This window comes from Ranitomeya imitator, chromosome 1 (assembly GCF_032444005.1).
Source record: "Ranitomeya imitator isolate aRanImi1 chromosome 1, aRanImi1.pri, whole genome shotgun sequence".
NCBI classification, from domain to species: domain Eukaryota; kingdom Metazoa; phylum Chordata; class Amphibia; order Anura; family Dendrobatidae; genus Ranitomeya; species Ranitomeya imitator.
Genome location: NC_091282.1, coordinates 108,212,062 through 108,232,726, shown reverse-complemented (window position 1 = coordinate 108,232,726; position 20,665 = coordinate 108,212,062). Strand labels below are relative to the sequence as shown.

General features: G+C 41.3%; 1 protein-coding gene across 6 annotated transcripts in view; it reads right to left on the bottom strand.

The window, feature by feature from the left end:
- The window catches only part of MAST4 (microtubule associated serine/threonine kinase family member 4), a 716,609-nt gene that overhangs the window by 5,972 nt on the left and 689,972 nt on the right, over positions 1–20,665 (bottom strand). For 4 of the 6 annotated variants that reach the window (XM_069749605.1, XM_069749636.1, XM_069749621.1 and 1 more), the window contains 10 exons: positions 18,319–18,420; positions 13,019–13,141; positions 12,654–12,766; positions 11,642–11,769; positions 8,742–8,968; positions 7,707–7,907; positions 4,524–4,750; positions 4,252–4,374; positions 3,806–3,942; positions 913–1,094 (listed from right to left, as the gene is read on the bottom strand). In XM_069749605.1, the coding sequence (XP_069605706.1) occupies positions 913–1,094; positions 3,806–3,942; positions 4,252–4,374; positions 4,524–4,750; positions 7,707–7,907; positions 8,742–8,968; positions 11,642–11,769; positions 12,654–12,766; positions 13,019–13,141; positions 18,319–18,420 (1,563 nt within the window). The remainder of the gene's footprint in view (positions 1–912; positions 1,095–3,805; positions 3,943–4,251; positions 4,375–4,523; positions 4,751–7,706; positions 7,908–8,741; positions 8,969–11,641; positions 11,770–12,653; positions 12,767–13,018; positions 13,142–18,318; positions 18,421–20,665) is intronic. The other 2 variants (XM_069749612.1, XM_069749643.1) reach the window with 1 other exon arrangement.

Genomic DNA, 20,665 nt, shown 5'->3' with positions numbered 1-20,665 from the left:
CCTTCATAAATGTGAATGTAAGCTACACATTATGTTATGGGTGCCTACTTCTTGTTGAGAGAGCATTCTTCGTCAAATATACAATTAAAATTGTTGATAAAAACCTGTTCAGTATCTATGCAAACCAAGGAACCAGACCAAACTAAGCTTTACATATGTCCGACCAGCTTTAAGGCCATGTTCACACACTGCGGTTTTTACCGCGCGCGGCGATTTTGCCGCTGCGGGTCAGCTGCAGTTTCCATTGCGTTTACAGTAACATGTAAACCCTATGGAAACCGCAAACCGCTGTGCACATGCTGCGGGAAAAACCGCGCGGGAACGCAGCGGTTTACAACCCGCAGCATGTCACTTCTTTGTGCAGAATCGCAGCGATTCTGCACCCATAGGAATGCATTGATCCGCTGTGCCCACCATGTGGGAAGTAAGCGGATAATGTGCGGGTGGTACCGGGGTGGAGGAGAGGAGACTCTCCTCCAGGCCCCGGGAACCATATTTGTGTGAAAAAAAAAGAATTAAAATAAAAAATCATGATATACTCACCCTCTGACGTCCTGATCTCCTCAGCGCTGCACGCGGCCGTCCGGTCTCAGGTTTGCTATGCGACCAGGACCTGCGCTGACGTCGCGGTCACATGACCGTGACGTCACGAAGGTCCTTCTCGCACAGCATCTTTGGAACCGGACCGCCGCCTGCAGCGCCAAGGAGATCGGGACGTCAGAGGGTGAGTATATCATGATTCTGCAGGGATAACCGCAGCAGGTTTGCCCTGCAGATTTATCAAATCCGCTGCGGGAAAACCCGCGGGAGAACCCGCAGCCCCTTTCCTAGGTATGAACATAGCCTCAAGAACCACAACTTTTACACATTTGATTAGATCTAAGCCAACACTTTGGTCTCTAAGTAACTCACCAGATGGGAAGTCTGGAGTGGAGCGACAGCTCGGTGTAGGTGACCTTGGCGATAGGCTGTGAGTGGGTGATGCAGGCAGACTTTCACCAGATGACAGTGACCTGTTTAAACAGGAAAAGCTTCGACTTGTGTGGAGCAGAGGAGACGGCTGCTTTGCCAGTTTTTTGAAAAAAGACCTCCTCCTGAGAAAAGAACTTAAAAAATGAGTATTGGCAAGTACACATGGAAAATAGCTACAGTAAAACACATTAAAGAACTTTTCACGTCAGAGAAACTGATACATATCGCTAGGACATACCATCACTCATCCTAAAGTTCTCCTGTAAACATTAGACTAAGGTCGGCCAAACCGGACGATATTGATGGGTTTAACCAACAGCCTAATGTGTACAGGAGCCCAAGACTATTGACTGTCGGGGGAAATATCGATGTGGCACGTTTGATTTTGTCATCAACAAGCGTGTCCACGTTAATATCAAAGCATGGCACTTCTAAATACAATATATTAACCTTTTACGGGTTATGGGTTCCCTGAAAAAAATGAAGAGATCCATAAATTAAAAAAAAAAAAAAAAAAAATAGAATATAAGACATATTTTCAGTTGTTTCACACTTTTTTGTTAAGTATATAATTCCACATGTGTTAATTCATAGTTTTGATGCCTTCAGTGTGAATGTACAATTTTCATAGTCATGAAAATACAGAAAAATCTTTAAATGAGAAGGTATGTCCAGACTTTTGGTCTGTACTGTATATATATATATATATATATATATATATATATATATATATATATATATATATATTGCCATTTTTGTTGTTTTATGATTATAGATTATTGTCATGTATTTTTTAAACTTATGGACCTCTTCATTTTTTTCGGGGAACATCTGGTTTCAGACTGACGATCTTTTTGTCTCCCAGATATAAACTGTCACTAGACACAGAGAACACAGGATGGCTCAGCAGAACAAGCGATCCTGTGTATGGGAGTGACAGCCAGTGGGACAGCCATCTAATGTGTATTGGGGCCTTTAGAATGATGGAGCAGCAGTAGCTGTTGGGGATATTGACAAGACAAGATGTGACTTAACAAGCATCGGCCACTTCATAGTGTGAAGCCATAAAAATAAAAGTGTTACGGAATAACTATACAGCTGTGGCACTCACCTACTTAAGACCAGCACAACCCTGAGGACTCCTCCTGCTGAGCCAAACCAAATGGCTCCAGATTTAGATCATTATGGAAAAACAAAAAACACCCATAAAAGTTGATGGAAAGTGAACGCTGTTAGTATAACTTGTAGGGAACATCCAGGGAAGAACTGCATATTTCCCGTCAAACAACATGTTTTGAAGTCTGCCCGACTTGTTCTTTTAGGTGCCAGATGAAGTCAGACCAACTACAAAAAGTTTTGTCTTACAATAAACACAGACATATTTTTTACTGCCTTGGATGTTTCCTACAACTTACCGTATATTGATAGCACTCACTTTTCAACCACTTCCCCCCCCCCCTAACAAGGATAAGAGGTTTGAGATTGCTAAATTTCCCTAAGATTTCATTCACTTATATACTAAGCTCCAAGAAACATATAGATCATCCAGGAAAAGATGGGAGAGTTAGAAACCCAAGAAAGCTGGCAATATCTAGCAGAGTATAGTTTTCTAAAGTCTTTGGTAACTTTAAGGAGTGGATTTTTTTGGAATGATAGGCAGTATTGGTTTCGGGGCCCGTCCTGCTCTTTCTGGCCTGGTCTTCTCTGTGGTTCTCCATCAGACCACAAATCGGGCTCATTAATTGCTGGGTTTAGAAATAGGATCAACGTATGCACTTTAGACTGAAGAAAATTAAAAGGACACAAGGTGTCTGTTCAAAAGACTCTGTTTTTGAGGACTTTGAGCTTCCAGTTGGTGCTACTGGTGTGAGACAACACGCGCCCTTTGTATTTCTTTCTCGGATGGTTGGTAATAATCCACCTTTATAGTCAAGGAGCTGATTTCTATTCAGTTCTCAGCTGAGCAGGGGTTCATTTCGCTTTGTACCAGGAAATATATGCTTTGCACTGATTTTGTGCACCAATAAAAAAACAGGAATGGAACTGAACTTCTGTGCTGCTGTCTGACTGCAGCGATACCATTTTTCTACCACTCCATAGCTAATCTTGGACTCTGTGCACTCCCTTCACAGCTGATAGCTGCGCAAAAACTGAGAAAGATCCTGGAGTCCCAGCACTTAGACCCTACTATCACATATATATCGCAAGCCTGAGTGATGCACCCACTTTTTTCCGTGACAGTAACAAAACCCTTAACAAAGAGCTATTACCTTTTTTAAAAAAAAAATCATATTAAACTGGACACACAATATAACAGTGGCTGCAGAGCAGAATAAAATTATTATTTTTTTAATAATTTCTCCTCTCAGTTATGGAATTATTTGACACCTCTGCAGCCACTATAACATCATGCATAAAGCTCAAAGTGAAAAATGTGGTGAAAAGTCCTCTCTTAGCACACATACCTTGACAACTTCATATTTTTACATGCCATTATCAGGAAGAGACGAGACTTAAATCCCACATTTAGTACTGATGTATAATATGAGATATTGAAGAACTCAGATCAGTAAAATGGGTTTAGATGAAGAACCCCTGAATATCTGATGTCTGCTAATCACAGATGTGTCTCCAATTCAAAATAACAATAACAAATATTAAAATATATAGATTTTTTTTATTAATATATATATAGAAGTGTTGCAATTCTACAACGGATCAAACACTATATTATTGCTCCTGTGAGATTTTTACGGCAGACCATAAAAATTGATTTATGGTAATAACACAATATTCGTGGAGTCTTATCAGATGTAAACTGTCTATAACCAACCTTTCGATATTTTCCTTCTTCTTGGTTTTCTTATTACGTCTCACCATCCGGCTTCGGTAGCTGTTTCTCCGAGCGGGGCCGGTTTTTATTGATGTATTCTCAAATGGTGTTGTTGTTATCGCCACCTTGCTTCCACTCTATGAGGAAACGGCAAGATTTAGGAGGTCTCCATACATGCAATATTTACACAGCCCTGTATCAAAAAGGCAGACAAACATGTTCTCTAGCTTAGAAACAGTCTACGTTTGTCTTATTTACTTTTGCCTTCTTTCTTTTTTTACATCCTGTTCCTGTAAATGATTTATATTGGACTTTTGGGGGGGATTTGTTGGCACCAGAAGGCTGCAACAAACAACTAAACTTTCTAAAAAACTTTTTAAACAGTGCACAAACCATGGGTGATTTACAACCCTCGCTGCCAAGGGGAAGGAAACTCTAAAACTTACCTTAAGTAGAAGCTCTATGACTTCTGTGTGAACAAGGCCATGAACTGGCTCATCATTTATATGAGTAATAAGATCTCCGGCTTTGAGACCAGCTTGATAGGCTGGACTTCCTTCTTCAACACTCTATGTAAAAGATAAAAAAAATAGTATGCAAAAAAAGGCAAACAAACACTGATGAACTGTATTAAAAATATATATTTTACAGAAGAAAAATTGTTAGAAAGAAAAAAAAAAACAAAAAAAACAAGAACAACATCTCGGTGATGTCTTACCCAGACAATATGGTGCACCGTGTAAACATCGCTGTCACCAACAAACACTCTGATCGCTTGCAGAGTGAAGCCAAATTTTTTGCCAGAACTCTGAATGATGATCGGTTGCCTTGGGCTGAAGGATGAGATTGAAGAATCCCGACTGGGAGAGGAATCTCTGGAGGATGGGTCCGAAGACAAGGAGAGGGGGGAAACTGGACTTCCAAGAGGGGACACACTGTAGACATCTTAAAAAGAAAAACGGCAAAGATACATTAATATTTGCAGAGACATGATTTATGTTGTGAACAGACAGCAAAGCAATGGATGAAGTAGTCAGTTGCCATTTTAAGCAATTCAGTGACAAATACAAACCATGCAGGAAATATATCATATAATGGGATGTTATCAGACTGCCAGTTCTTTCACATTTGGAAATCCCATCCCTGAAATTTTGAGACCCAAACTATAATTCAAGGAAAAATCAAATGTTGCCTAAAGAACATGGAATCCCTACAGACTGATCTACCCTGCTATTCCAAATCATAGAATTATGCTCATTTTTTTTTGTTAAATTATGAAGCCCATAAACAGCAGGCAAGAAAGAATTTAGACAAATCTGAAAACCGTTAATGACAAAACTAACTGAGGATAGCTTTATTAAATCAATACATCAAAGGAAAATGGCAATGAAGCAAACACTTCTGGAAAGCTATCCAACACTGGAATAAGCATTGTTACATAATTATGCCTGTTCCCCGACCTGCGGATTGTCAAACGTCTGTCTCCTCCAACATGAACCTCACACGGCTGGAGGATTCACAGCAAATTGTAAACTTTTAACCACTAATGGAGTCACTGTTCACCATGGCAGATTTCTATACTTCTAACAGGTCATGAAAGCTATAGTGAGAAGCAAGCTAATTCTGGATAAGAAAAAGAAGAAGTAGATCTTGTTGTGAAATGTACAAAAAATAAAAAGTAATCCACTACTGATCACCAGTACTACACAAAGCCATATAGTGAACACAGGATTCCTTAAGGAGTAAACGCACTTTTAGAGGACTCTTGATGTTAGAAGTGTTCATTAGTGGGGGACCAGAGAGTGCCGAGACCTCCACTGAGTAATAAAAAGAAGGAGCAGGAGCACTTGGCTTTATTGTGATCTCAGAAGGTGAAGATGGTCGCATTATAAAGTCCATCTTCAATTACCGTGGAGTTCAGAACTCTAACTAGAATCCTTCTGCTCCTCCAATTTAGCAATTGTCAGCAACTGGACCGCTACTGATGAAAACTTCTGACACGTTGCTATAATAGGTCAACGTTTTTTCTGAAAGTGCAGTTACACACTTAAAGGGAGTCTGTCATCCCCAAATTGCATATAAAAAAGGACTATACAGTGCTGTAGGAGACTTAGCCCCTATAGCACCCACACTAGCAGTGTATCTGTACGGTGCCGGAGAAAATAACTTTCAATTCATAAGCAAAGGAGGAGGCTTCGGTGCTCCCTTGGCATGGCCAAGACTATAGTGCAGCTTACGCCTTGTCATTTACATATTGGGGCACAATACCAGCTTCTGATTGACTGTGCGCGTTTCCCATAGCAAACACTTTCTGAATGCTGCCGGCGCATGTGCTGCTGTGCACGCGCATTCTCTTCCTGGTCTCATGATGACGCTCACTGCACTTCCGGGTGTATTAGCGTAGAGAGCAACATCAGAAGGCAAAACACAAGGAGGAGAACACGCCAGGCCATTGCGTGCATGTGAGTGCGACCACAAACACACCGGCAGCATGGTTGCTCTGAAAGCGAGCATGGTCAATCAGAAGCAGGGGAAGGGCTCCAGTGTCCAAATGAGGAGGCGTACACTCTCGGCCATGGAAAAGCTGCACTGAAGCCTCCACATTTACATCTGGATTCTAAGTTATTTTCTCAGGCGCCATACCAGTAACAGGTACCCTGCTAGTAGGGTTGTTATAGGGGCCGAGATGTCTACAATACTGTATAGCACATATAAAATACAGTTTAGGGGTGACAGACTGCCTTTAAGGCAGAAATGATCATTTCTAGGCAGAATTAGACTGTTGTGGCAGTATGATGAAACCTCTAGTAATGTAAAATATTAGCTTTAATTTATAAAAAAAGGCAATTCTCGGATAAAGTTGTTGATTTGGGAAAATTCCCATGTAGTCCTTCATATTCATGAGCTCTGCATAACTTTGTCCTATCAATGATTGACAACTTTCTGCCTATGCACAGAGCACACAGAAAGCTGACAATCAGTAGTGGGGGAAAGGTTACAGAGCGCCCAGCATTTGGTGCTATATCTGCAGCAGATAAAATCGTAATTTTATCAAAACTGCAGCAGGCACCCTTGTAGGTAATACATTGATGGAATCAATCAATCAGTTGGGGTAGCAGAAATCTGGTGCGTAGCTGAAGTGTATAGTTTTCAGCATGAGCTGAATGATGTCAATGATGCCTAGATTAATGGCCACTGATGCAGTTTATCATGCAAGTAGTGCATTGCATACAAGATCTTTGCTATAGAGCTTGCAAGTGCTGCTCGGAAATTGCCCAGATTGCTGGATCCACAGGCAATGCTGGCTCATAAAGCAGCATCGAAGGCAGCAGGGTATGGGCCAGCGGCGCTCTGATGTGGTTGGTTCAACCTGTCAATCATCAAGGGCATACTGTGCCTTAGAGCAAGTAGGAAACCAAAAGGCAGGGGAGCAGTGTGCTCCTGAAGAAAGAACTTGAGACAACCCCTTTAAGGGTGAAATTCCCCTTACAACCAGGACACAAGATAACAAATTGTGAGCATTATAGATGTAGCAGGCATTACACAATCCTGCATAGCATGCTACGGCGTTAATGTAGGGGATTCACGCAGTTTGCTTAGCATTTACTTTGTATTAGAACCACCATAATGTAGACTTTACATTGCGTTTTTGGCACATCACTCTGCATCAGTGTCTCTGTAATATGCTGCTAGTTTAGTCATTTTAATAAAACTATCTGAAATGTTATGTTACACTTTCCTTTTCCAATCACATCTCCTTTCCTTCCCCTGTGCCACAAACAGGAAATCCCACGTAACAGCAAGTCGTTGCAAACAAATGATGTAATAATGGATGGCAAATGGTGAGAGAAGGACATGCAAAAGTCAGAAGATTTCATGCTTAGGGGTTGTATAGCACTACCTCCAGGGATCATGAGAGACAGAGCACTAGCAGAGATGGACTTAGTCACTTTCCCAGACAATTTCTGCTTCTCTGTGTTTTCTAATCGCTGGCGAGCCATATGAGAAGCGGTTTCATTGGAGAGCTTTGAGGAATTATCTGTGCTGTCCACGCTCTCGCTCCTTCCATTTATCTGATCTAAGTGTTCTGAAAAACTACTCACTGTTCAAGGAAGAAAGGACAGAGATATTACAACAACCACGGCTATACAGCGAAAGACTATTCCTACTATCCAGACATATGTGAAATGAATAGATATGAGGAACGGGCTGAAGGGCTCATCTTCAATACTTCAATACTATTAAATGATACAGATATGGCTATTGAATGCGAACACAGATTGCTATTCTAGTACATTCTGTGGGGGGAAAAATAAATCACAATTCAGCCTGCAGATAGTACATACCGAAAAGCCAGTATGGTTCATCTAATTTTCCTTTAATCTGAACATATTTGTATTGGACCCTATGTAAAATACATGTTTCATGCTCCAAAGACAATGTCAATTCTGCTTCTAGCCTAATGAGGAAATTTGAGGATACACTTCATTTTCTTTAAGGACCTAAATATGGATTAAAAAAGTTTAGTTACTTTTTAATTATCCTCCAGGCTTTACAAAGTTATGTATGTTTGTAATTACACATAACTTTGCTTCCTTCTCCACTGAACAGTAGGCTGCAATGCCCAGTTCATGCTCCTTTACAAGATCCTTTTAACTGCTGCTGATCAAGAATCTATACATTATATTCTAACAGTCTTTGTACCAGGATTCCCCTATATCAGTATCGGAAAGGAGAGCAGAGAGGATCAGAGACGTAGAGTCCGTTTGAATGCAGGGTATGGATTCTTGCTGAGCCTCAATTCAAAGGAGCTTGTAAAGGAGAATGAACTGGGTATTGAAACAGCACAGCAAAATAGGGTTTAGGAGAGACGGAAGCTAAAGTAGATAACAGACATCCATAACTTTGCAAGGCCTGCAGGACAATAAATACACACCTGACACTGTGGAGCTGCTGATGCTGACCGGTGTAGAGAGATCAGGATCATCCTGCGGAGAATCTTCTGATACAAGAACAGACTTGTCTCCTTCTTCCTGTGATTCCCCAGCCCCAGAATCATCTCGCTCTAGGTCAGAGGAGATGGCAAACTTTGGCAGGAGGCTGGCGTTGTGCCGCTGCTTGAGACTTTCAGCATCTGAAGACGTTGATATAGATAGCTGCTGCCTGTTTGATCAATGGAAACAAACAGTGAGTTGTCATTGAGCAGAGCTCGTCCTTATGCATATTGTTCATGTTCTCTACGTGTAGTAGAAACTAGAATATGGTGCTTTAGAAGAAAGTGAATATTTACAACAATGGAGAGGAAAATGTGACAACCATGCTGGTTTGAAAAATCCAGAATCAGAAAAAAAAAGTTCTGACTTTCTAGAAAGAGCGCCACCCCTGTCAATGTGTTGTGCCTGGAATTGCAGTAGAGTACCAGACACCTCTCACAAACAAACAAGGTATATAACTTCAGCCTGTATAACAAGGGCAAGTGGCATATACTGTACCTTTGTTAAAAAAAAGTGTAAATGGTCTATGACCACTGCATATATAATATGTATATTAATAAACTGTATATGATGGACACTCAAGAAAAAAAGCCAAGTGTCAGCTCCACAACCAGAAGAATCATAGCCTACATAAAGAGACTAATGAGGGTCAGGAAAGGCAGGGAATATATTATAGCCCAAAGAAATGAAAAAAATAATGGTACTCCACATAACATGTTTCCCTTTTCATAGCAAAATTATTTGTAGACTGTTCAATATAATAGTAGAAGAGATGAAATTGCGGTACGGACCCGTGCATAAAAAATTCAAAAGGTTTTAGATAAAAATTAGTGTGGTAGTGTATGGCATACTTCAAGATATGGACAAGAGCCGTTTCGCGACGATCAGGAGATTCTTCCTGGTCCCTCGGAGAAAGAAGCGCCTGCTCGGCGTGAAAAGGCTCTTGCCTGTATCTTGAAGTGTGCCATACACTACCACGCTATGTGTTAACTACATGGAAAAAAGCCTTTTGATTTTTTTTATGCACTGGTGAGTGTCACAATTCAATCTCTTCCACCATTATAGAGAATATCTTAGATGCCATGTACTCTTTCTTCAATACTTTGTTATTCATATTTAGAATGAGACAATGTTTTTCAGTTTCATTTGAGCTAAAACAGAACAGCAATCTACTCTTACTTCCACTTGAACTTTCACACTAATTCCCTTTTTATCGGACTCATGACCTTTGCTTTATTGCTTCATATTCCATAGAGGTTTGTCAGACAGAAACTTCCTCTGCAAAGTGTAGAAGTAAAAAACCTGCTCGCAAGGGGCTAAAGGCGTCTAGACAATAAAATATTTTGGCAAAATGTTCACATTTGTTTAAAAATAATGAAAGGAACCAAACTCTCCTGTTCTAATGTCTAGAATTCGTACTACAGTAATGAGGTCCTGTGACAGAGACATCTGACTTCGGCAGCGGTGATCCGCTACAGTCAGTCATTAGCAGTCAAACATGTTACTGTTACTGGATGTCATTGCTCCAGCAGAAATTAGAGACAAGCGGGAGACTGGCCAGCAACAGACAGTGACAGGAGATTGGACTTTTTTTGATCATTTTGGTAAAATATATCACTTCTCAGACAACCATTTCTGTACAATTTTTGGACCCCTTTACAAGAAGCCTCTCATAACTACAATTGAGAGTTTTCCAAATTTGCTCCTGATTCGGATGGGCAGGCAATATTGTTATTGCAATAATCGCCGAAAACAGTTGAACGTCATTGGTGTCAATGGGAGTAGAAATGAATGAATATGTTCGGAACCAATCATCAAACATAAATTCGGCACAAATAAGGTACCAATATGGCACGTTTAGATTCGGCAAACGATTCCGAACATATTCACTCAACTCTACTCATAACAACCAATTACCATTAGGTTTCAATTCAATCTGAACTGTGTGATATGGTTAACTCCAGCCCATATACCTCACTAGGAAATGTGGATATCCTACAGCGTTGGTTCTACTAGTGACCTTCTCCTTTATTAGCCTGGGTGTTATGTGATACTACACGCTTCCTCTTCAGTAGATTGTGGATGTGGATGTTTTTAGAAGCTGCACTAAATATCTCATCTCCACTACATTTCTAGACCTGTCTGCACTATTAAAGCTAGTGCTTGGTGTCACTACTGAGTAGAGATCAGTGGATTGATTCCCGGGATTCTGGTCCTGCATCCAGATCAGTGGTACCTGGAGCTTAGATGTCCCATGAATCTCTTACCAGCTTCCCAGCAGTTGATTTGTCAGGGCTGGCGCAACGTCATCTGACGCACAGCTGCATCGGGGATGTCAGAAGGTAAATAATTCACGGATATATTGTCTTGCCCCCAAGTACCAATGACCTGGATGCTGGACCAGAGTCTATCGAATAGATCCACTCATCTCTACTCTTGAGTAATGGTGGTAACATTGCAGCATTACTATGACTTAAAGGTAATATGTCAGCATAAAATGATTGTTCAAACCAAGTACAGGCACTCGGTGAACCCTTGGCATGGATGAGTAGTTCAGGTCACCTTCCCACCTACTATCTATCTCCACCCTCACTTTGCACTGGTTAACCCCAAACTGTCAATCAAGTAAAATGAGGATGGAAATAGATGAAAAACAAGTAGATGGGATGGTGCACTGAACTGTATGGACAACACCAAGGCTGCACCGAATGCTTGTGATTGGTTTAAACAATCATGTCCCCTTAAACATTTCCCTTTGGTGGAAAAAAAAAAGTCTCAACCATAACAATATGTTGTCCACGACTGCATTATTTGCATAGAAACGGCCACATATTTTACTAACATCTCGGAGTATTCGGAGCTCCAGCTGAGAGATTCCACTGGAGGTAAATTCAGGTTTTTTGTCTTCTCGGTGGTATCATCTTTTTCTTCCATTTTGTTCTGCATCATCTGGTCGATACTGCTAAATACCTAAAATACACAAAAAAGAAATAAGGACTAATAGTACAAGTAGGAATTACAAAACATAAGTGCATTATCAATAATTCTCATTGGTTTCAAAGCAAAGCATTGTGTCTGGTGTATTCATGTTTCACACAATTGCACAACTAATTTACAGTAACAGCTCTACTAAAGCAATAAGTATTTAAAGGGACTGTCTTGGTTCAACAAAAATGGGCCTTAAGGGAAAATGCCTTAAAACAAGAAAGTAGTATTACTTACAAGCATAGTTAGACTGGAACACAGACACCAATAACTGGTTGCAGTAGTCACATATGTCAAGGTGATATCATCTCGATATTACAGGAAACAAATACCAAGAGGTACAACGGACAGGCAAAAGATTTGAATGTATATTTCAATATTATGACATTTCCTGCCTTTTGCCTGTTTTGGACGTATTTGTATTACAGGGATAGGCATTCATCTGAATGCCTGGAATATAATACATTTTAGGATGGATGCAGTCAGACGGCCATATTGACCATGTGACGAACGCATCGCAATCCTTGGACTGGTCGTCGGCTCGCCGCACCTGAGCATGAAAGTATGTATTTCTTTGCAGCTGTTACACTCAGTCAGGAGAGCTGACGGCCAGTTCGAAAAATACGATGCAATCCTCATGGGGGTAATACAGTCATCTGTCTGCTAGCCTGTAGCATCAAGGTTTTCCCTGGGCAAAAAATCAGGTGCTGGTTGGTTGGTGGTGCCGAGAGCAAGGGCCAAATTCTAAAAGGGTTGGACAAGTCCTTCAACTGACCAATTATGGTTATTATACTCTTCCAGGATATCCATATAGTTCAGCATTTTCCCATAAGTAGTAAAGTAGATCAATTAATAACACATATACCTACTTTAGAGAACCTATGTGAGCATGATGAAAACTGTCTAATTTCCATGCTGAAATCCTCATCATTAGTATCATCTTCCTCTTCAGTTTCCATATGATGGTATTTTTCAGATCGGGCTGGAAGTCAGAATGTTCAATCATTAGAAGAAAATACCATGAATGCGATTCATTGATAACTGGTAGAGAGAAAAGTGTCTTATCTAAATTAAAGTAATATGATGAACTGCGTTCTGACCATTGATCATCCAACTAAATATAGAAGAGAAGCAGTCAAGTTTTGTATAAAAATCTTGAAATCTATGCTGTAGCCTACAATGTCACAGGTTACTTCCATGCAATGACACAGCCTTAATATCTCACTCGACTTACTGTCAAAATAGCTCGTGTCATCTTCAGATTCGAGCTGAGGAATGAACTCTGCTTTCTGTCTTAATAAGCTGTTCCAGTCTAAGGCACAAAAGAAGGGATGTTGCTTCACCTCGTAAGCTCCCCCTGGGAAAGCAATGGGCAGAAAAAGTTGTTAGAATGACACAGGTGAGCACTATTCCATATCTTTATGTGTCACGCTTAGATTATTGTGAATATTTCTGTACTTCTAAAAAAGTGACCGTACTGTTTTAGTATGCAAAATCTGTTTGCATGAAAAAGCCAACAGACAAAAAACTTGCATGTATGAACATTGCATGTATGTATGCCCGCATCTTCCACCACATAGTGAAGGACTAAAAAAACACAAACATCGAAAGCAGAATTTCCTTACAAAAAGCTTCCATTTCTGAACAGATTTGTAAATACCCTGTAGTTGCGGATACACAGAAATCATACGGCCTCAATGTATAACTCATCAAATGCCCTTAAATTCCTAGAATTACGTAAGAATTCATTTAATAAAATATAACAATAAAAAATAACAATTATGCTGAAATACGTGGGGCAGTTATGCTTTTATTTCACTTCTAGTAAGGCAGCAAGAAAGTCTTCAGTTGCTGGAAAAGACAAGAAAATATGGAACCTGCCAGGCCAAGCCTGATTTACCTGGGTATGCAAGATATAGGGGGGTAATGGCTAGGACAATTAAGGGGCAGGAAGGACAAGGACGGTGAGGACAAACACAAGCAAAGACAATAACTACAACATTTTTTATTCTGCACAAACTCAATAACCTGTCAGGAGTTGTATAGATTTACTTTAATTAATGGTTCTCTGAAGGGTCCAACAATTAGGGTTTTACGTGCATTGTGGTTTGAACCTTTCCGATCACTCCCATTATATATTTTCACGTGCCTCTGTACTGACAATTAATGTGCCCATGGGCATAAGACTTAGGAAGAATTAATAGGGTCACGAATGCAAAGTATAGAGAAAAAAAAACATTTTTAGAACAGATGTTATCAGAATAACACCCTAGCGTAAGCCCTCTGATGAAAATAATGGCCAGGTGTACGAGAAGAGATTTATTAAATGTATCGTCATATAAGGGCTTTACCCCTTTCCCAACAGCCTTATGTAGAATAATAGGCTAATTACATGATCCTCAAGCAGATATCCAGGGCTTTTTTCTTAAACAGGGATTTGAATTTCTTTTCCTTTACACTTCTATCTAGTATCACTATGTACAAGAGATGTAGAGGATTTATTTTTGAGGTAAGGGTTTATACAAACCGGTACAGAAAAAAAAAAAATCAGCTACAGATTTCTACTCCTACTCCGCATCGAATCTACGATCCAATCAAACACTCAAGATTTTGTCTCCCAATATGTATTGGAAAGATGAGTGAAGACCCATGGTGAAAATCTCCCAAAAACTGACAAGCAATGGATATAAAATCCAAGGATGCAGATCAGTTTACACACAGATACTTTTCTGCACCATTTTGATGTAATTTATTAACATATAATTCACTTTGCAGCTACAGTATTAGTCCACGGATTTTATACCCGCAAATCTAGACTAAAAATATGCAGAATTTGTGCTACATGTGAATATATCCCAAGTAATATACAACTAAACTTTTTCACCGAAAATAAATGCACATAGGGGAGTAGTTTTAAAGGTTATACAATAATTATGCAGTGTCTACAACATTCTATGACAATTGTTTATAAGCTTGGCTAGCTTAATCTGGAACTTTAATATTGATGGCCAGTCCTTAGGATAGGTTATAAATGCTGATCGGTGGAGGTGCGACACATGGCACCCCTTGCGGATCAGTTGTTCCTGTTGTCGTCAGCGATCACAGCTGCTCAGTTATGGAGTTGTACAGCACAGATCTGTGAACTTTATTTAAATCAATAGGTAGCAAATGTGCAGTACCAGGCCACGGCCATTATTCTGTCAACAGAGCTGTACTGTGCAGCTCCGTAACTGAGCAAGTCTGGCAGCTGCCGACACTGGGAAAAGACTAACAGCGGAGGTTCCGAGAATCGCAACCCCACGGATCAAACATTGATGGCCTATCCTAAGGATAGGCAATTAATGTTTAAGTCCTGGAGAACCCTTATAAACGGGTATTCTCAAGTTGTCAAGGTATTCCATAATCTTTATGATGGGGATAACTTCCTTATTGCTGAGTACCGCTGGGACCACCACTGATCCCGAGAACCAGGGCTCTGAAGAGTCCAGTGTGAATGGAGCAGTAGTCATTCATGTGCACTGCCGCTCTATTAGTTAATATAGGAGTACCAAAGACCAGCAGAGCGCAGTGCTTGGCCACCTCCAGGGGTCTTGTTAAAAATGAATGGAGCAGTAGTGCGCATGATTGATCACTGCTCCATTCACACAGGGCTCTTTAGAGCCTCGAGTTCTCAGGATCAATGGGGGTCCAAGCGATCAGAACCCACAGTAATCGGGAAGTAATCTCCTATGCAATGGGGCGAACCTCCAAGATTAAGAATACAGTTGTAAATCATGACAGTCACTTTTTTTTTTGTACTAGAGAAATTGACTTTATTACGCTCAGTATAATTCTCGTCATTCACGCTTGTATGCCAATGTTGGCTTGAGATACTTCTGTATTTTTTTCTTTGTCTTGTGTTATTCTAATATAAAATGTCAATAAAAAGATGTAAAAAAAACCTAATTGGCAATTCCTAGGTGTTTGATTTAAAAAAGTGGATAGAATAAGAATAAAACCTTTATCATGGTACATTCCAAAAGTTAATCAGTAAGGTATTAGCAGCTTACGTCAGCGACATTGGCATGAAGTGCTGGCTGTCTGTCTGTACTTATAGACTTGTGTATTATGTATCACTGGGGTAATGGCTATAATCCCCTGCTTAGATCTGATATTATTAATGCTAAAGCTGAAATGCCGATCAATATCTGTGCACATCTTCTCATCCACTGTCCAACACATGCAGAGTGAAAACATTAAAAAAAGAGACTGAGAAACTGCTCCGGAAATAAGAGAAGATAACTGCTGTCAAAAGCTATTAGATGAGCACATCACCCTGCTAACATATGACTGTTGGCGGCAATCTTTGTATTTCCCCTAAAATACTGCAGGAACATTTTTGCATTCAGATATTTCTCCAGTTTTTTTTCCCTCCGGACATGTGTAATAATTTCACTGGACGTTACCATTCCTCTTGTCAGTAGGCATATAGGGTTTGGCATGGTCAGTAGTGATGAGTGAGTATACTCGTTACTCGGGTGGTCTCTGAGTATTTATGACTGCTCGGAGATTTAGTATTCCTTGCCGCAGCTATATGATTTGCGGCTACTAGACAGCTTGATTACATGTGGGGATTCCCTAGCAACCAGGCAACCCCCACATGTACTTAGGCTGGCTAATAGCTGTAAATCAAGCAGCTGAATCAACAAAAAAAAAAACTCTAAACACTAACAAATACTCGGAAAAACCCGAGCAATGAGTATACTCATCACTAATGGTCAGTACTGACCGGCTAGTGAAGGAATGTCAAACTCGTATACACAAAGGGCCAGAATTAAAATCTTGGACAAAGTCGAGGGTCAACCTTAAAATTTATTTTAAAAAGTCTACAATTGGTGGAGTTTTTACTTATCAAATTTAATGAAAAACCATTTCATATGGAAACAAACTTAAAGGTGTTGTCCAACGAACAAAGTAAAATGCAATGAAAAGAACTTAGAATAAAATGATCACATAATTACAAATGGGCAAACTGGAATAAAATATTATATGTTGTATAAGAACAGTAAAAAGATTATGGCCCAATTGCCTAATTTAAATATGTAATAAACTTTTAATAATAAAAATAATCATGCATCCCAACTTAAGAGCCTCCCAAACACAGTAAGCTGCCCCCACAGCAAATTTCTCCACATGCATGGTATGATGACCCTTCTGTACGCCTCCTCCCTCCCCCCTTGAACCCCCTGGTAAAGTATGGTAACCCCATCTCAGTATGATTTCCCAACTGTGATCCTCACACAGCCCTCCATACAGTATAATGGGCCCCACACATTCCTCCATACAGTGTAACGGGCCCCCATTGCCTTCCATAGAGTATGCTGGACCCACATAGCCCTCCATACAGTATAATGAGCCTGCATTGTCTTCCATACAGTATAATGGCCCCATGCAGGCCTCTATACAAAATAATGGGCCCCAGAGGATGAGGATGCAGATACAGATGAAAATGCGATGTCAGATGGGGGGGGCAAATATAGTCACTCTGCGGTCCCTATTTGGCTTGCGGGCCTGAGTTTGACATAGGTGAGCTAGTGCCAGACTAATATACATGCCCCAATGACAACTGGCAATCACCGCTAATCCTAGGGGGTGTGATCAGCAGCCAGACAGGCAGGGAAGGTGCATTCAATAAGCTGTGGACACAAGGTACTACAGGATTTACAGTCAGGGTTCACAGTTCTTTTGTTTTGTTAGTGCATTTCATTATGAATTATGCATATAAGAATAATAAAAAAGAAGCTTGAGCCAAGTTTCAGTGTTATGTACATCTTTGAGCAGAATTTTTCTGTTATTGCCAATTTCCTAAATGCAGGATTAAAGGGTATTCCGGTCTTAAGCTACGAGTCTGTAGTGTCTCTATGTGACTGCAGACTTGTGAATCTTCATATTGTGAGCACTGCGCACTGTGAGGATTCTTAGGGGACGCGGGTAGACAGTCATGTGACTGCAGGTATGTGATATGCATATTCCCGGACACATTTACACTAGAAGGGTGCAGCCTCATTCAATGCAAGTGCACTGAGCAAGGCCGGAAACAGTCTAGTTGGAATATGGCCGGGAGTATGCAAATTGCTCGCGTGACTGCCTGCTTCTGGTGCCTGAGAGTCCTCACAGCACGCAGTTCATGATAACATCACAGCAATAACAGAGTAAATTACACAAAACCACTTGTATTAGCAAGAAACCTACCACCAGATACATTAGTATATACCCTGTGACCAGTGAATTGAGGATTTCATGGCACATCATGGAGTGTCACATATATATTTTTCTGACACCTCATGGTCACACATCACTGCCTCTAAAATAGGAAGAGAAACAGGTCCCTCTAGTGTGAACGTCTGCACAAGTCTACAGGGAGTTCTCTGCACAGTATTTCACTTATGACTGGACATCGATGCAAATCACCTGTCAGCGATGTCTTCTTTGCAGAATATAAAATATGAAATTATTCCAGTTCTGGGTATACGGCCTTATAGTGAGACACTTTACCTGTTCCAAGTCTTTCCAGAGGATTTTGCCTGAGTAGTACACTGATAAGATCCTGAGAATCAGATGGAGGAGCTTCTTCTTTTTCTGGCCATATTATTTCATCTGTTACAAATAAAACGAGATGTTAATAAGAAAAAAACAAAAAATTGGACAACCATCAATGGTTTGTAGCTTTTATGCCTAAACATGGGGCCAACGCCCACGCATCCTGCCTACATTCACTACAGTCTTATTCAAGCCATAACTGGAAGACATTACTGAGCAAATACAGAAGTCAATGCCTAAAACATCCGTTACATTTGGTATCATGGTCAAGAGGGTACAGTATGATTCTCCATACTGTTTAATGGCCACACACAGCGCTCCATACTGCATAATGGCCCAAAAGATGCTGCGTGCAGTGTACTGGCCCCACGTGATGCTCCATACAGTATTATGGGCCCACATGATGCTGCATACTGTATAATGGCCACACATGATGCTCCATACTGTATAATGGCCACACATGATGCTCCATACTGTATAATGGCCACATACAGCGCTCCATACTGTATAATGGCCCAAATGATGCTGCGTACAGTGTACTGGCACCACATGATGCTCCATACAGTATAATGGGCCCACATGATGCTGCATACTGTATAATGGCCACACATGATGCTGCGTACTGTATAATGGCTTCACATGATGCTCCATGCTGTATATGACCACACATGATGCTCCATGCTGTATAATGGCCAAATTATGCTCCATACTGTATAATGGCCCCACATGATGCTGCGTACAGTATACTGGCCCCACGTGATGGTCCGTACAGTATAATGGGCTCACATGATGCTTTGTACAGTATAATGGCCCCACATGATGATGGGTACAGTATAAAGGCCACACATGGTTACCTCACCCCCATCATTGCCTTCTCCATCACTACACACACACACACCTTTCACTGCGCTCCCTCGCAGCAGCCAGCAGCTTCCACTCCCGCGGCGCTGAATGAGGTCATCCAGCTGCGCCGCTGATTGCTCACGTCGCTGCAGCTGTGATACGCCACTGATAAAGACCACTCCGTGTCTCCTGTGTCAGTCAGTGTCAGAGCGAGGAGCAATATCTGCTCCGATCAGACACAGCTAGTGTCCGTTCCGTACACCTCGTACACACACGAATCCGCTCCATACACCTTGCACACGCGGCTCCGTTCCGTACACCTCAAACACACACACCTCCTCTCCATACACCTCGTACACACATACAACTCCGCTCCGTACACCTCGTACACAAACGGCTCCTCTCCATACACCTCGTACACACACACACACACACGACTCCACTCCGTACACCTACACACAGGACTCCGCTCCGTACACCTTGTACACACACGGCTCTGCTCCGTACACACACACACACACGACTCCACTCCATACACCTCGCACACACACACACGACTCCGCTCCATACACCTCGTACACACACACAGACTCCGCTCCATACACATTGCACACTCTGCTCCGCTCCATACACACACGGCTCTGCTCCGTACACACGTGGCTCTGCTCTGTACACCTCGTACACATACGACTCCGCTCCGTACACCTTTCACATGCTGCTCCGCTCCGTACACCTCTTACACACACGACTCCGCTTCATACATCTTTCACACGCTCCGATCCGTAGACCTCGTACACAAGCAGCTGAGGTCCGTACACCTCATACACACAGCTCTGTACACCTCTTACACACACGACTCCTCTCCATACACCTTTCACACGCTGCTCCGCTCCATACACCTCATACACACACGGCTCTGCTACATCCACACTGTAAACACCTCCTGACCTCACACATACGCTTACCCTCATCCAGCGCCATGACAACCAGCAGAGTCCTGTACACGGAGGTCCTCCCTATCATGTGACCCCCTGACTCCTCCCATCCTGTGACCTCATCACAGGTCCTGTGCGCTCAGAGCAGCCAATATGTGGTGTGCTGCTCTGCGGGTACAGGGACTCAGGGAGCTGACCGGGTGATATTACACACCTCTCAACCAGTGCTTAGACACATCTTCTCATTTAAAGATTTTTCTGTATTTTCATGACTATGAAAATTGTACATTCACACTGAAGGCATCAACACTATGAATTAACACATGTGGAATTATATACTTAAAAAAGTGTGAAACAACTGAAATTATATCTTATATTCTAGGTTCTTCAAAGTAGCCACCTTTTGCTTTGATGACTGCTTTGCACACTCTTGGCATTCTCTTGATCAGCTTCAAGATTTAGTCACCGGAAATGGTTTTCACTTCACAGGTGTGACCTGTCAGGTTTAATAAGTGGGATTTTTT